At 48.2% G+C, this 18,052-nt stretch overlaps 1 protein-coding gene across 4 annotated transcripts in view; it reads left to right on the top strand.

Annotated features, from left to right (window-relative positions):
* The window catches only part of tom1 (target of myb1 membrane trafficking protein), a 59,401-nt gene that overhangs the window by 30,530 nt on the left and 10,819 nt on the right, over positions 1-18,052 (top strand). For 3 of the 4 annotated variants that reach the window (XM_084329935.1, XM_084329933.1, XM_084329932.1), the window contains 5 exons: positions 87-225; positions 371-437; positions 11,599-11,671; positions 13,421-13,489; positions 15,667-15,729. In XM_084329935.1, the coding sequence (XP_084186061.1) occupies positions 87-225; positions 371-437; positions 11,599-11,671; positions 13,421-13,489; positions 15,667-15,729 (411 nt within the window). The remainder of the gene's footprint in view (positions 1-86; positions 226-370; positions 438-11,598; positions 11,672-13,420; positions 13,490-15,666; positions 15,730-18,052) is intronic. The other variant, XM_084329934.1, reaches the window with a different exon arrangement.

The following is an 18,052-nucleotide window of genomic DNA, read 5'->3' as shown; positions in this document are numbered from 1 at the left end:
GTGAGGAACCTGTTCGTAATGAATGGTCGCCGTCTTCACTCATCCAGTTCTATCCAATAATAATAATCAACTTTTTCTTTTGGTAGAACCACACGTACGTCAACCTTATTGATTTAAACCTTCCGACAAAGGCTGTCGACCAATCGGGAGTTGCAGCAGCTCCCCCCGACGGCTATGTCAACCAATCAACAGTCGACGGTATGACCAGTGAGATGGCAAACCTCAGTAAGTACCCATAATGTTTCTCTTGTCTGATGCAACTGATCAATTCACTTCATCAATTAATTCGCGCGTGCATGTGCCTTAAAACGGTTGACCAAACCATGCATTGTACCCTTCACTTCCTGTTGCTTTCTCTCTGTTCTGATAGGTACCAGTGAAGCTAATTACTTTGACTCATTTGCACAGAAAAGGGACACATCACAGACTCAACAAAGGTACAGAATGACCACAGCAACACTGCAAAACACGAGTGTGGAAGAGTTTAACAGAGTTTATGAATGAATGAATGATCTTTATTGTCATTGTCACAAGAATGGTACAACAACATTTTTAATGCAGACCTAGGTGCTAGCAGTCACACAGTCCTAGATAATACCAACACAGTCCAAAAATACAGTCTTAAAATAATAAAGACAAGAGTGAGACATAATAGACATAAACAGCGGAGGTATAAAAAGAAAATTGCAGTATTCCCTTGGTGTTGTGTGTGTGTGTGCGTGGGGGGGGGGGGGGGGGGGGTGCAGGGGAGATTGTTTGCTTAACATTTTAGCTGAGTTTAGTGCACTTATGACCCTGGGATAAAGACTGAACTTGAGTCTGTTAGTCCGGGTGGGCATGACGCTGAAACGCCTGCCCGAGCGCAGCCGTATGAGGTGTTTGTTGCCAGGGTGGTGTGGGTCCTTAAGTATTTTGACTGCCTTCTTAACACTTTCAGTGCCATGGACGTCATAACTCGTTTTATCAGCCCAATGCCTGAATGCCCACGACGTTTATTAGCGTTTTATTTTTTTATTAGCGATCTGATTTCATATTTCATCAACCGAGTCTCCCGTTGGTACAGCAGCTCCTCCAGCAGCTCAGAATGGAAAAAAGCACCCTCTATCGTCATCTATCCCTGTGTAACTGCAGGTCAGTCGCTTAGACTGACCTGGGATCAGTCGATATGTAGAGGCGGAGCCAGCTGGCTCCTTGAGCTGGCAAGCTGTCTGCTCAACATGGAAGTCATCGCGGGACGGGAATCAGCCTGGAATATATATTCACAGTAGCCAATACTCAATCAATAAGCGTGATCGATTTTTGGAATGGCGATCAGGAATTGGAATGATCTTTTTGGAGAACATCTGATCTGAGGTAAGGAATCTATTTTACCAGTCTTGGGATAATCAGACTTGTATTCGCTGAGATCTCAGCGTTTGCGCTATGTATGTGTGTGTGTGTGTGTGTATGTATGTGTGTGTGTGTGTGTGTGTATGTGTGTGTGTGTGCGCGCGATCGCTGATGAGGAAATCAGAATCGATTTTTCAGCTCGCGTCTCTAGCGTGCATACGTACACATATACTATCGATAATCTAGCGTTTATTTGAAAACGATTCATAAATAGGCCGAAAAATTACGACGTTTTTGTGTATTCTAGAATATTCCAGTAAACGTCTTTTATCATGGAATCTTTATATTTTCCTTGAAAACAAGGGCTTTTCAAAATGCTATAAAACGAAAATGAACCGATAAAAAAACAATCCGCTTCGACAATGTTGACTGGAAAACGAGTCATTGATAAGCGACGGGCACATTAGACACAGCCATAATTTAAAACAAAGATTAGGCGTTTTTAACGCTAACATTGAAGTGGATGGTGGGCATTCAACCGGTAAATCAAGGTTAATCAAGGGCTCTGAAAGTGTTAAGACAGCAGGAGTTGTATAGTTCTTCCAGTGAGGGGCATCCGATGATTTTCTGGGCCGAGTTGACGACCCTCTGGAGCGCCTTAACACAGTCTAACAGAAGTCTAACAGAGTTTGACAGTCGGGAGAGAGTCTAACAGAGTATAACAAAGAGCACATGAAGAGATGGAGGCAGAGGTCTTTAATACAGTGTGACAAAGCCAGCCAACGTGATTAGTCATGAATTGGCAGACATTCCACACATTTTCACAGTACAGTCACACAACTCTCAGCTGGCTCTGCATTCCAAGTCGATATGAGATGTTGATCCTGGAGAGAGAAGCTGAGAGAAGCTGAGAGAGAGAAGCTGAGAGAGAAGCAGAGAGAGAAGCAGAGAGAGAAGCAGAGAGAGAAGCAGAGAGAGAAGCAGAGAGAGAAGCTGAGAGAGAAGCTGAGAGAAGCTGAGAGAGAAGCTGAGAGAGAGAAGATGAGAGAGAAGATGAGAGAGAAGCTGAGAGAGAAGCTGAGAGAGAGAAGCTGAGGGAGAAGCTGAGGGAGAGAAGCTGAGAGAAGCTGAGAGAGAGAAGATGAGAGAGAGAAGATGCGAGAGAGAAGATGAGAGAGAGAAGCTGAGAGAGAAGCTGAGAGAGAAGCTGAGAGAGAAGCTGAGAGAGAAGATGAGAGAGAAGCTGAGAGAGAAGCTGAGAGAGAAGATGAGAGAGAAGCTGAGAGAGAGAAGCTGAGAGAGAAGCTGAGAGAGAAGCTGAGAGAGAAGATGAGAGAGAAGCTGAGAGAGAAGCTGAGAGAGAGAAGCTGAGAGAGAGGCTGAGAGAAGCTGATAGAGAAGCTGAGAGAGAAGCTGAGAGAGAAGCTGAGAGAAGCTGAGAGAGAGAAGCTGAGAGAGAAGATGAGAGAAGCTGAGAGAGAAGCTGAGAGAGAAGATGAGAGAGAAGCTGAGAGAGAAGCTGAGAGAGAGAAGCTGAGAGAGAGGCTGAGAGAAGCTGAGAGAGAAGCTGAGAGAGAAGCTGAGAGAGAGAAGCTGAGAGAGAAGCTGAGAGAGAAGATGAGAGAGAAGCTGGAGAGAGAAGCTGAGAGAGAAGCTGAGAGAGAGAAGCTGGAGAGAGAAGCTGAGAGAGAAGCTGAGAGAGAAGCTGAGAGAGAAGCTGAGAGAGAAGCTGAGAGAGAGAAGCTGAGAGAGAGAAGCTGAGGGAAGCTGAGAGAGAAGCTGAGAGAGAAGCTGAGAGAGAAGATGAGAGGAGCTGAGAGAGAGAAGCTGAGAGAGAACCTGAGAGAGAAGCTGAGAGAGAAGCTGAGAGAGAGGCTGAGAGAGAAGCTGAGAGAGAGGCTGAGAGAGAAGCTGAGAGAGAAGCTGAGAGAGAAGCTGAGAGAGAGGCTGAGAGAAGCTGAGAGAGAAGCTGAGAGAGAGAAGATGAGAGAGAGAAGATGAGAGAGAGAAGATGAGAGAGAGAAGATGAGAGAGAGAAGCTGAGAGAGAAGCTGAGAGAGAAGCTGAGAGAGAGAAGATGAGAGAGAAGCTGAGAGAGAAGCTGAGAGAGAGAAGCTGAGAGAGAAGCTGAGAGAGAAGCTGAGAGAGAGAAGATGAGAGAGAGAAGATGAGAGAGAAGCTGAGAGAGAAGCTGAGAGAGAAGCTGAGAGAGAGAAGATGAGAGAGAAGCTGAGAGAGAAGCTGAGAGATAAGCTGAGAGAAGCTGAGAGAGAAGCTGAGAGAGAGAAGCTGAGAGAAGCGTGTTTGTAATATGCAGTATTCCAGTCTTTGATATGTAGCTCATTAATATAAACTGAACAAGCATGGCAGTTAACAATATAACAGACCTATTCTCAGCGCAGTGATATACATAATAATAATAATGCCTTGGCATTCAAATAAAGGTTAAGCTTTTAATATTCTTAATGTTTTTCAAACCTTATCGGGACCCTTTTCATGAAGAAATAGTTTTCTTTAGTGAGTTAGTTTCACGTTGGGCTAAACTAGAGAATAGCTTCTCAACAGCATGAAACACAGTGAAATCCCCCACGCAAGCTCTTCTGTTCGGGCACGACCGGTGCTGTGAAATACCCTGAAGGACTTGTGCTTTTTCGGGGGGGAAATGCCGGGTTGGCCCGGGCGTTGCAGGGTTTGATGTTATGGAGGTGTTTCGTGGTTATGTCACTGCGTGCTATCCTTCACTGTTGCTTGGTCCATATTGTGTTGTACCTTGCGCTGTGCTAAGGAGCCTTGCGCTGTGCTTTTTTGCCCCTCTCTTCCCCTGCTTGGCGGGGCTGGGAGGGGGCTGTCGAGGTGGTTCTTTTGTACCCCTCTGGCATCCCTGTGTACGTCCCAGTCCGCCGGGCCCAGGTCCGGACTCGTTCTCGTCGACCTGTTGGCCTGGGTTAACCCCTTCTTGAGAACTGAAACACTTGTACTGCTGTATAGCCGGTATATACCTGCAGTTGTGTTTCGGAGTTTTTTCTTGGGGGGGTTAAGGGAACAACCGCCTCCTGTTAAACTAAACATAGGGAGGTGGTTGGTTCCCCGGTGTGTTGATAGCGGAGTCGACTCTCGGGTTAGGCTGGGCTTGACCCCGTCTGCCTGCGAGTGTGCCCCCGCACCTTTCATGACGTCTGCCAATCATGTCAGCCTTCTCTGCCTCGGCATCTCTAGGGGGTCGGTTTTTTTTGTGGAGGCTGCGACATGGTGCACAGCATACCGAACGCCCCTTCCGCCAGGGTGCTGTTCTCAGCAGACCCCTTAGGCGCCTGTCTAGTCTGCAGTGCTCCGGGCACAGGTCGAGTTATGCTTTTGACCTGTTGCCTGGATTGAGGGATCAACCTCTTTGGGGGTTGTCTCCCCGGTGTGCTGCCTGGTCCCACTGTGTTGTGGGGGTGTAGCCTCTTTGGAGTGCTTCAGGGCTGTAGGGGGGAAGGGCCTGCTCTTGGATGGGCCCTGTCCGATACGCTGGCGATGTGGGGGGTGGTGTCACTAGTGACCGTCTGGTGGGGTCTCGATGCTGCGGCATCGTTGGCCTCACCAGGCCCCCTTTCCGGGGGGTCCTGACCCTCAGGCTGTTCCTGGGGCTGGGTCCTCCTTCGCGCTCCGCTGCTACGGCCTTGCCACGGGGTTGGGTTCTTGGCCTTGACCCCGTGTTGTTAGGGATTGTAACAGGTTTTTTTTCCCCTTCCCGTTCGTTCCCTAGTGGCATGTGGGATGCGCGCCTGTGTAATCGCGGGTTTTTCTGTGTGAAGGTAAGTCCCACGATCTGCTCACCCTGTGCGTTTGAGTTGCTAAACCCTCTTCGCAGTCGGATCCGATTCCCTCCCGTCCCCCTTTAGGGGGGTCCGGGGGCTCGGGTCCTCCCTGGTTCTGATGGTTGTGGGGGGCCTCAGCGGGTACATTTGTCGAGCTTCCGCTCTGCTCAGCTCTGTTTTCCACTACGAGCAGAGCGTAAGCTATACGATAATATAACGTACGTTTATCCTATAACCATAGTTATGAGTATAGCAAGCACTCTGCTCGGACTTACTGAGGACCCCGTGGTCTTCGCCTTCGGTGGTGAAAGACTTGGGAAGGAGCTGTTAGTATGGCCACGTCCCCACTTATGTAGAGGAGCGGATGTGGGTGTGGCCAGGCGGATGGGTGTGACATTTTATTCAGAATTAGATTGAAAGGGATAAGGTTCCACTACGAGCAGAGTGCTCGCTATACTCATATAACTATGGTTATAGAACCAACGAAAATAAGCCTGACTGTAAATAATATTTTAAGCCCTAGCCCGCGTGATAACCCGATTTTTTTTTTTTTATTATTATTAAAATATATATTTTTTTTTTATTTGTTTTAAATATTCGAAACACGGTTTTATATGAACTTAATAAATAAAAACAAAAACGAAAATGTCCAATAGGTCTAACTAAATAACACATATGCTGAAAACTAACAACATTCTATAGCACGGCAGCCTCGTAAAACGTATTGAAGGCTATAGAATCTTCTTTGACACACACACACACACACACACACACACACACACACACACACACACACACACACACACACACACACACACACACACACACACGACACAATAGCCTACTCAGTCACTATACAAACAAACAGAAAACAGATTTCGAGCAGAGCAACATAATGAAAAAGCACAACAAAACAGGGCAGCAGCGACCCAGCAAATAATAAACATCACTCACCACTTCGCTGTTGACGTCAGCAACGCGTTGAACAACGTTAACAAAACTTCGCCAACCGGCTACATACATCCAAGAACAAATTAAAACGTTCGCCAACTGGCTATATTCCAACACAACCAATCGAGTTGTCCCCTGAGTTCTCCCTGCGCGCTGCGGTAATTACATCTAAATGTTTCTTTGATGACAGCTTGCGCGAAAGAGAAAACGAAACTTAAGGAAAACGAAGGTTATCCTATAACCCTAGTTATATGAAAAAAAAAAAAAACACAATAAAAAAAAAAAAAAAAAAAACGGCGGTGCCCGGGCCCGGCCGAGCCCGAATTATTTATATAAAAAAAAAGCCCTACCCAGCCCGAACCCGCCGGGCCCCGTCGGGCCTGGGCAAGGTTGCAGTGCACTAGTGCACACCACAGTGGAGGTTGCTGCATGCCTACTGGTGAGGCAGTGCTTCACTAGTAGTAGTCTTTTGTCTGCAGCCACCACTGGTGCTCCGTGCTTGTGAAGCAGGTGGCATCAGTCCTTTGCCTCTGACATGGTGGAATGGTGTCCCGCCCGGCCGACGCCATGAGGCGAGTTGGCCCGGCAGGTGGCTGGTGGGCTGTTAAAGCCTATACCACCGCGGTATAGAATTAGCAGCGACTAGCAACATTGTTCGAATTGCTGTTTTTTCTGTCAAAAATGGTGTCTGGTGGTGGGGCCTTAGGGCCAGCCAATGTCGAAAAATCGCACATGGTTTTGAGGTTATTAGCTTTTGACCTAGCCGCAAGCTGTAACCGCAGGGAGGGCTAGGATGCTGTCAACGCTTGTTTACAGACATCTTTGGTTGGATCAGTCTCCCCTTGAGGAGGAGAGAAGGTTTTTCCCTCCTCAGGGCTCCCCTCTCCGCAGAGGGACTTTGGTCTTTCCGCAGGAGCGCGGGCGGTATTTGACCTAGGCCCCACACCGCCTCACACAGCACAACCAGAGGTGAGGGCGCGGCCTCGCCAGCGGCTGTGGCGAGGCCCCCAACCAGCGGCCATGTTTCCCCCGCCTGAGGTACCCTGGACACAAAGACAACAGGTGATCACAAGGCCGACAGCCTTGGCGGCCGAGGGATCGGCCACATTAGATGAGCACGCCCTAAAAAAACGTTGCCGTCTAGCTCGCTCTCCTGTCACTCCCCCTCCCCCCCCCCCCCCAACACCAGCGGGATACGGGCTCTGATTTGTTCCCTTTCGCTGCGTGCCTTCAGTGAAGCATGAGCGGCCCCACGTTTCGCTTCTCATGACACCCAGTTGCTGGCTAGGCCTGGGTCTGTCCGTGAGAATGCTGTGCTGTCAAGCGGCTCCCACGCCACATGTTCTGCGTCTGTGTTTGGTGAGCCTGGTGTTGTGTCTGTCAACGACGAAGGTTGTCAGCAGGGGAACTCGAGGCCCAGGGGGTCGCAGCGCGAGTTCCCCCAGCTCCGCCCTCGCCAGGCCGGGTATCACGTTAGTGCCTTCCACGGCCGTAAGACCGGCGGTGGTCAGTCAGGCGCGCGTGATTTGGGTGGTAGTAATATCACTGCAGGGCTACGGTGTGTAGGAACCCACCCTATCGGGCAGTGTGGGGACCTCACGCCTTGCATTTCCAGCTGTAGAACAGATCCTCAGCAATCCATGCCGGGGAGGTGTTCAGCGGGTGAGTTTTTGTCACCCAGTGTGATGTCAGCTTCCCCTGTATCAAACCGGCCCTTTCTGTTGGGATCCCCCCTTGGGTGCGATTGCCTCGTTGGTAGTGTCAGGGTGCGATATCCCAGCTCCACGAGACGCCCTGCTTGCGCGGTTGGCGAGTCCAGGGTTGGCAACGCACAGCGGGTGGGACCGGGCCGCCTATCTACGGTTCCTGGCGGACCAGCACCAAGTGGCGGCGGGTGCGCTTGGGATTATCATCACATATGGCTACAGCAGTGCCATATGTCGAGGTGGATGGAGAGAACGCTGAGGCGGGGACTTGTGTTGCAGTTTGCACAACCCCACCCTCCGTTTTCAGGTTTGGTACAGACCCTATTGTCAGGGTCAACAGCAGTGACAGCTCTGGCCGACGAGATCCAATCTTTGTTGGCGAAGCAAGCCATCGTCGTGATCCCAAAGGAGCACGCGATGTGTGGCGTTTTCTCCCGGTATTCTCTGGTGCCCGAGAAATCGGGGGGGGGGGGGGGGTGTCAGACCCATACTGGACCTGTCCCATGGAAGGTTCAGAATGTTGACCGTCTCCCACGCTGTCAGGTGGGGGACTGGTTCACCTCCATAGACCTGTAGGATGCGTATTCGCATCCCGATCTTCCATCCTAGGGCTTACCTACGCTTCCTTTGCAGGGCTTAGCGTACGGCTACCAGAGGCTGCCATTTCGCTACTCTCTGGCTCCCCGCATCTTCACCAAGTGCGTGGAGACTGCGCTGAGGCCTCTGCGTCGTCGGGGTTATGAATTGTATTCTGCCCTGGATGACGTTCTGGTCCTTGGCCGGTCAGGGTAGATCGCCAGGTCTCATACCAGGCAGGTGGTGTCTCACCAGCCTGGGTTTTGCTGTAGACTGGAAGTAGGGTTCTCCTCTTCCCAGTCAACGGGTGGAGTACTTGGGCTTTTTCTAAGCTCAAGGTCTATATGGGCATCCCTCTCGGAGCGGCGGCGAGTGGTTGGTTCTCGGCGCGCTCGGGAGGTTCCGTCCTAGGACGGTTGCGGCGCTGTCCGTGATGCGCCTGCTGCTGGCATCCCTCTTGGCCTCCTTTTCATGAGGAGGATACAGAGGTGGTTTTTTTCCAGTATGGAAATGGGCCCGGTGTGAGACATGTGGAAGCGGCTGAAGGTTCCCATGTCAGTACTGGGGGACCTCGTCTTCTGGGGAGGGTCTGGTGCCCTCACCTGCGGGGTCCCCGTGGGCAGCAGGCTGTTGCACGTCACGGTCATCACCGACGCCTCCCTCATGGGATGGGGGGGGGGGGCGTGTCAGGCCAACGCAGTAGGGGGCAGCTGGCAAGACCATGCTGCCCGGTCTGCGCTACATTCAATGTGTTGGAATTGAAGGCAGTCCTTCTGGTCCTCAAACGGCTCGACCACCTTGTGGTGGGCAAGCATGTTTTGGTCAGGACGGACAACACGACGTCAGCATTGTATATTGTCAGACAGGGAGGAGTGCACTGTGGGTGAGCTGCGGTAGAGGACAGAGCGCGCGTGTACCGGATAGCATTAACCACAGAATAGTCGAGACGCATCCCCACCAGATTCACACTGTCAGCAGCCAAGCCTAGAGGCTGCCCCAGAACCGGAGGCAGAACAGAGTTCTGCGTGCCTGAGAGAGGGCCCGCGGTGACCACGGAACAGGCCACGGCGGGGTCACCAAGAGCTGAATCGGGGCCAGGGACCACACAGCTGAGTCCTGGCCCGGCGCGACCAGGACCAAGTCCCGCGCTCCCAACGTACCCGCCCCAACAGCTGAGCTATCAGGTGTAAGGGGGGGAATGCGTACAGAATCCCGGACAGCCACGGAATCGGTCCCAGACCTGCCCGACTATGTCCGGACGTAGTCCCCACTCGTCAGGGTGAGGACCGCCCCCGCGACATCACACCTGCACCCACATTCTCCCTGCCGGGGATGTGGAGAGCCCTCAGGCAGAGCAGATGGAGAACGCCCATAGCCAGAGCCCGACCGCCGCCCGGTGTGTGGGAGTGGCGTATGGTCGAGTGTGGGGGCGGAACATTGTTCACCCACCCTCTCGTGGAACATTCCTGCTTGGCACTCGGCGTCTCAAGCCTGTGGAACATTCTCTGTCTCCGAATGGGACCTCCAACTGGTCCTGGGCCGGTTGTCGGAGGCCCCGTTTGAGCCTCTTGAGCAGGCGCCATTGGATCTGCTGTCTTGGGAGACCGCGTTCTTTTTGGCCATCACCTCCGCTAAACGCGTGGGTGAGCTGTGTGCTCTCTCGGTGCGGCCTGAGTGCCTGTCTATTCGGCCGATAGCGGTGCGACTCTGAGGCCTAATCCAGTCTTCGTGCCAAAGAATATCCGGAGCTCTTTCGCTCCAGGGATATTGTGGTTCAGGCGTTTGTCCGCCTCCTCACGCTAGTGAGCTGGAGGCGGGCCTTCACCTGTCGTGTCCTGTCCGTGCACTGGGGGTTTACCTCAGGACTCGGGCTCTCAGGGCTTCCGTTCAACTGTTTGTTTGTTACGGTGGCCCTTGCGCGGGTAAGGCGCTGTTCAAGCAGCACCTGTCACATTGGTTGTGCGGGGGCGTTGCCTTCTGCTGCACGTTGGCTGGACAGGTCCCCCCCTCGGGCTGCTGCCCTGTTAGGGGGGGGCCTCGGTGGAGGACATCTGTGCTGCGGCCTCCTGGTCCTCCCCGGGTCCCTTCGTTAAGTTTGACCTCGTGGACATGACTGGGAGTTCTGTCTCCCAGGCGGTTCTGAGGTCTGGGACCTCTCCTGCGTCCCGCCATTTGGTGGGCTAGCAGGGGTGTGTAGGTGTGTGCCACGGGGTGATGTGTCACACGTGGTCCTGCCTGTGCTGTGCGTTTTTCAGGTGTCTCTGGTTCCCCCTTTTTCGCACTTTGGTGGAGTTGACTGCCTCCCCCCCTTCGTTAGGACGGGCGGGGTGACGGGACTCCCCTCCTCCCTGGATTGGCGCCCTGAGGTCCCTTGGTTGGGTTTTCAGTGTTGGAAACTTTTTCCGAGGAAGGTAGAGTGTGACCATGTCCGGCGTCTTATAGCAGGACGCGGGGCGTGGCCTGGTCACGTACATGTGAGTGCAATTGTTTGTTTGTGAGCACAGTAGGTGCTAGGAGATAAGAGATATCTCATAATGGCAAAGAGCGAGACGCTCAGCCAGTATTCATATAACTAGGTTATAGGATAACCTTTTGTTCTGGTCAGGCACTTCAAGGTGCCTGACCAGACTTTTACCAAAAAAAGTCAAGGCCTGGAATTCCTTGAAAACAGACAATATTTTTTTACAAGGTGCTTAAAAAGTTCTTGAAATTCAAATCAACCATTCGCATTGAAAGTTTTGTTCATCCATGATAAAATTGTTCTCAATCAAGAATTTTCTTTTTTTATTTAAAGTGTAACTAATTGTCGGAAATTGGGTTTAAGCCATAAATATTGGCTCAGATTTTTTTTTTTTTATAAAAACGGTTTAAAAGTGAATTGTATCCTTTTAAATGCCCTAAATGAAAAATAGTGCTTAGGAAAGTACTTAAGTCCTTGAATTTCATTTTGCAATGTCTGTGGGAACCCTGTGTGAAATCCATAAACAGCTACAGTCTCATTTCTAGAGCATAAAATGTGCATGGCACAAATGAAAACTGCCCAAAGGAGTCTTGTTTGAAGACATTTTGGAGAAATGTATTATATTATTATTATTCGTTTTTCTCGCCATGTTTTAACAATGTGCAGTTACCTCGTAACGGCCACAAGGTGCCAGTCTTCCATAGTACAGTTTTTTAATATCTCATATCAATTTGGGTAATAAGCTGTGAATCTAAGCAGATGCACTGTGTTTCAGTGAGCGGAGTGACAGTGCTGTGGACGGCCTGGGTGAAGCACAGAACACCAGGCTGGGTAACAACGCTGGGCTGGTCAGTAATCATCATCATCTACCAAATCTGCTGGGAAGAATTCACAAAGATTGTTTACAAACTCTGTATTTAGAGTAAATCACCCTCATTTATCATGACATCACTGAAACCACATCTCACCTCACATCACCTCACATCTCACCTCACATCTCATCTCACCTCACATCTCATCTCACACCTCACCTCACATCTCATCTCACCTCACATCTCACCTCACATCTCACCTCACATCTCACCTCACCTCACATCTCATCTCACCTCACCTCACATCTCACCTCACATCTCATCTCACCTCACATCTCACCTCACATCTCATCTCACCTCACATCTCATCTCACACCTCATCTCACATCTCATCTCACATCTCACCTCACATCTCATCTCACCTCACACCTCACCTCACATCTCACCTCACATCTCATCTCACATCACATCTCACCTCACATCTCACCTCACCTCACACCTCACATCTCACCTCACATCTCACCTCACCTCACATCTCATCTCACATCTCACCTCACATCTCATCTCACCTCACATCTCATCTCACATCTCACCTCACATCTCATCTCACCTCACATCACATCTCACACCTCACCTCACATCTCATCTCACCTCACACCTCACCTCACATCTCATCTCACATCTCACCTCACACCTCACATCTCACCTCACATCTCACCTCACATCTCATCTCACATCTCATCTCACATCTCATCTCACATCACACCTCACCTCACATCTCACCTCACATCTAAATGGTAAATGGCTGCATTTATATAACAGCTTTTATCCAAAGCGCTTTACAATTTGTTCCTCACATTTTTACTAGGGGTGGGAATAACCAGTTTCATCACGATACAATACGATATCGATTATTCGGACAATGATACGATATTTGCCGATATCACAAAGTCTGCCACAATACGATACGATTCGAATCGGGTGCCTGTGATCGATATGAGACGAGTATATTATATGCCCATGTAACACAATCAGTAACATTTAGATCAACTCAAAAAAGGCAACGGAAATATCATTTGACATTTTTATTTTTGAGCTCTTCCAGACATTTAAAGAAATATCAAACAATCTATTGTTTTTAATACAAATATACCTCCTGTTCACTGTAAAGTGCCACGTTTTGATATATTGAGCTTTGAACTTTAAGTAAATGTTTTTGGAACTTGCAACACGCAACCTAAAAACCCCTTCCTCTCCCAAACCGTTTTTACAATTGTTTTATGTTGCATGATGATCATGAATACATTTATTATGTATTGTATTTTTAATGTTTAAATATCAACATTATCTGTCCATCCTCAGTACATTTACTATCAATATAATATACTCGTCTGACTTTTTGGGTCTGAACACACACGCACACACACAAAAATGGAGAATGCCTGCCCCTCCCCCCCCCCCCCCCCAGTCCCTACTCTGCTGTTCTCTCTGTCTATGGCTCTGATTAGCTTGTTAGCTTATGCTAACGTAACGTAAATTTTCTGTCTTTAACGCGACGTGGGCATAAAGGAACGGCGAGGATTGCAAAGCATGTTAGATGCATTTGACCCGTTGCGGAATAAAACAGCAGGGACTTGGTTTGGGTCGCAAATTAGGCACACTGGCCTTGCTCTGTTGCAATGTCCGCGGGCCGCCACAGTCTAGGTCATTAATGGGAAACCCTGGGTTAACCTTCTGTAGTGTGGTCGTGAAAGGGTTAACTGTCCACTGTCTGTGTGTGTGAAGGACGGCACCCCCGGCTCCTCCCCCCGCAGCGCCTCCCCGCAGTTAGACTGGATGATAGGCCGAGGAATGGTGGGTCTGTCCGTCGCTGCATCACAACTGTGCCGCCCGCCGCTGTTCTCATCGCTGTGTTGATTTTTTTTTTTACGTTGGTGCTTTCTTTTACTTTTTCTTTTATCATGCAAGTGTTATGGACCCTTTGCCTGTGGCCTGGATATCTGTTTGTGTCTTGGGTTTTTTGGGTTTGGTGCTTGACGGTGTGATGTTCTTTTGGGTTTGGTTGGTTGACGGTGTGATGTTCTTTTGGGTTTGGTTGGTTGACGGTGTGATGTTCTTTTGGGTTTGGTTGGTTGATGGTGTGATGTTCTTTTGGGTTTGGTTGGTTGATGGTGTGATGTTCTTTTGGGTTTGGTTGGTTGATGGTGTGATGTTCTTTTGGGTTTGGTTGGTTGACGGTGTGATGTTCTTTTGGGTTTGGTTGGTTGACGGTGTGATGTTCTTTTGGGTTTGGTGCTTGACGGTGTGATGTTCTTTTGGGTTTGGTGCTTGACGGTGTGATGTTCTTTTTGGGTTTGGTTGGTTGACGGTGTGATGTTCTTTTTGGGTTTGGTTGGTTGACGGTGTGATGTTCTTTTTGGTTTGGTTGGTTGATGGTGTGATGTTCTTTTGGGTTTGGTTGGTTGACGGTGTGATGTTCTTTTGGGTTTGGTTGGTTGATGGTGTGATGTTCTTTTGGGTTTGGTTGGTTGACGGTGTGATGTTCTTTTGGGTTTGGTGGCTCAAGAACGCAAAACACTTTAACTGCTGGTCTTATGGTGGTTGTTTTCATGCATGCTCTCTCTGTCCAGGCGGTGTCTGTTCGTGCTTCCGCGTTCGCGTTTTCCGCTCTGATTGGCCACTGACCTACGCTAGTTTTGCCGACGCCGGTATGAGCGTAGAAATAATGCGTGGAGAGCGGAGAGCGAGCCTCGCACACACGCACTTTGAAATGGGTATCACAGTAGTACGCCCTACAGTAGAACATGACATATTAGCATGACATCTGATTTATTAATGCCAATACTAGGGACAAACGCAATTGGCACAAGTGTAAATCATGCATTAGTCACTCAGTTTTAACATCCGTCGACTTAGCTCACCTTGTTCGTCTGCTGGCTGTGGAGCCTGTGGTCTCAAGTTCAAATCATCTTGGTTCAAGTATTTTTTTTACGTTTAATTAATTGATCCACTCTGGTTGGATGGTGTGTGTATGTATATGTATGTATTTTGTATGTATACATTTGAATCGAATCTCATTTTGAAATCGCTACGCTGCCTATGGACACGACAGTGGCGCGTCAGACAGCTTCGAATGTATTGTCATTATACAGCACAATACATACATATACATACACACCATCCAACCAGAGTGGATAAATTAATTAACGTAAAAAAAAGAAAAAAAACTTGAACCAAGAGTGATTTGAACGTGTGACCATAGGCTCCACAGCCAGCAGACGAATGAGGTGAGCTAAGTTGGCGGATGTTAAAACTGAGTGACTAATCCATGATTTACACTTGTGCCAATTGCGTTTGTCCCTAGTATTGGCATTAATAAATCAGATGTCATGCTAATATGTCATGTTCTACTGTAGGGCGTACTACTGTGATACCCATTTCAAAGTGCGTGTGTGCGAGGCTCGCTCTCCGCTCTCCACGCATTATTTCTACGCTCATACCGGGGGGGGGGGGGGGGGGCAAAACTAGCGTAGGTCAGTGGCCAATCGGAGCGGAAAACGCAAACGCGGAAGCACGAACCGTTTGGGTTTCGATCGGTTTCGTAGATTCGATCTCAATCTACGCCCTCTTTTCCTCGATCCTCCAATCACAGACTGTTAAATAAGAGGGACAACACACCATAGGATCTAACAGTAGTTTGTCTAGGGCTATGTGCAATGGTAATCCTTGTGCATTAATCGGTATGGTGCAATATATTTCTGTGTTTTTATACTATATGTTAGGGGACTGCATATTGTATATCTGTATCTGTTCCTGTGACTGTTTGTCTGTTTACTGTACTTTTGTACTTTGATGACTCAGATGTCCCTACTTGGGATGATAACGTTTAAAGCAAGTACCTTACCTTACAAGTTGTGATTGGAGGATGGAGAAAAGAGGGCAGGGTTTGAGATTTTGAGGTCAATTCACTAACGGGATACGTTACAGTTTCTGTATATTGATATTTAAACCACCTCTCTGTTTCTTTTAAGATTCCCGTCAGTCAATCGTCTGTGATGGATGATATAGAAAAATGGCTGAATATGGACGATGAGGTGAGTGGCTGCAATTTTCTTCTCACACCTCACCTCACATCTTACCACACGTTACCTCACACTAGGGCTGCAACTAACGATTATTTTGGTAGTCGACTAATCTGTTGATAATATTTTAGATTAGTCGACTAAGTCGATTTCTGTCACACCCTCCATCTCTGCTTCCTGTGGGGGCGTGGCTCATTTTCCGTGCTCCATAGCATGTTTTACCTCACATGCTCAAGTCTGCACACCTATGAATGTCACCCTGTTGTCCAGTCCCTCTGACTTAACACTTTGAGTGCCAACAACGAGAGAACTCGTTTTTTTATTCACGATTTTCATTCATATTTCATCAATCTAGCCTCACGTTACCACTGCAAACTCTCTAAGCTCCATTGGGAAAATACCGCCCCCTATCGTCTCTCCCTGTGGTACTGCACCCCTTTGGATTGGACTGAATGAAACGCATGGGGGGGGAAAAAATCCTGCTTCCACATTTTACTTCTCAGGCATGTAACTCGAGCCGATCGGATTCATTGGTGACCATCAGAACAGCGTGGAATCGGTGTTTCGACCACCCAGCGTTGGAGCAATAAACGCGATCGATATTTGGAATGGCAATCAGGAATTGGAATAATCTTTTTGGAGAACATCTGATCTGAGGTAAGGCATCTATTTTACCAGTCTTAGGATAATCGGAGCTTTTTTCACAGAGATATCAACGTGGGCCCTATGTGTGTGTGTGCTGATCAGGAAATGGATACTCGATTTTCCACCCCGCTTCTATAGCGTGCATAAGTACACATACTATCGATAATCTAGCGTTTATTTGAAAACTATTCATAAATAGGCCCAAACATTTTACGTTTTCCTGAAACTTTAAAAAAAAAAAACGAGTTTTTCAAAATGGTATCAAACGGAAATGAACCGATTAAAAAAAACAATCCGTTTCGACAATGTTGACTGCAAACAAGTCATTGATAAGCGACGGCCATATAATATTATTATTATATTATTTCAGCGACTTCGGGTTATTGAGAAGCGCTATATATATAAATTAAATTAATTATTATTATTATTATTATTATACACATAGCCATAATTTAAGATATAGTTTATGCGTTCGCAAATATGAGAGCTCTATCATTGAAGTGGGCGTTGGCACGCAACGGGGTTCCGGGCACCGGACCCGTGGCACAGAAAGTGTTAACATGATCCCATAGCAAATTAAAACAATGGGTACCAAGTAGGTTTCGTCGATAATCCAATGTACAGTTACCCCCACCCGCCTACCCACCCCCCCCCCCCCCCCCCACCCATCCAACCGCCTCCAATGTACAGTTTGTACATCAAATGTATATACTCTCTTCTTTTTTTTTTTACTCTTTTTGTATCACAAACAGTACTGCATTTGTAGATCTGGTATGTCATAAATGTATAGATGTATACAGTACTGTCTATCTGTATGTCATGTATGTCATATATGTTATGATGAATTGAAAATGGGGGACCCTGATGTAAACAAGACGAAAGTCTTTCTCTGGTCTGCATCCCCTTAACAATTATTGTGTATTGAGCTGTACTGTATTGTACCCATTTTGCAATCTGTTAATACAATTTTCAATCAATCAATCAATCAAGCCCCGCGTCGCGGGCACTGCATTCCGTTCTCAGAATGGATTTGAGAGAGCACTTGCGCGAGAACGCGCATCCAGTTTAGAATGAGTGGGATTCACCATTCAAAAAAACCTGGGTAAGAACAGATTTGGACTTTAAGAACGGCTTGATGAATGTGGCGGTGTATTGAGAGTATTGTTGAATGAGGCCCAATGACTCATGAAACATTTGAATTTGGATCTTAAGCTACTTGCTTAATAAAATGTATTTGAATGACATAAATACAATAATCAATCATAATGAAAACAAAATTAATTAATTAAATAATACAAATTAAAGTGCAAGTTTAAATGTAAAGATAATGTGCAAATAATGTTTAAAAAGTAACTCAAATTAGCAGCCTCTGCCCCAGCACTGCGGTTCTGATGGGGCTGTTACCTGGTCCAGGAGTGTTCGGATCTTTCAAAAATGTTCAATTTGAATCCCTCTGAAAGGGGCTGACAGGCACCACACACAAGGAGGGTGACGTGGATCCACTCACTAGGCTCCACCATCTCCAACAGCTGTAGGGGAGAGGAGAGGAGGACGAGTCAGATCAGACAGACTTCTAGGTCTTTTGTTTGCTGTGTGTGAGTGAGAGCAGCTGTGTGTGTGTCTTAAGGCGCTCCCATAGTCCAGCAGACTGTACACAGAGCAGACTCCGCGGATGTCCGCGCGGCTCTTT

The sequence above is a fragment of the Notolepis coatsorum genome (assembly GCF_963971535.1).
Source record: "Notolepis coatsorum genome assembly, chromosome: 14".
Classification (NCBI taxonomy): Eukaryota; Metazoa; Chordata; class Actinopteri; order Aulopiformes; family Paralepididae; genus Notolepis; species Notolepis coatsorum.
Note: the sequence above shows the minus strand (reverse complement) of the source record. Positions and strands in the feature narration are given on the sequence as shown.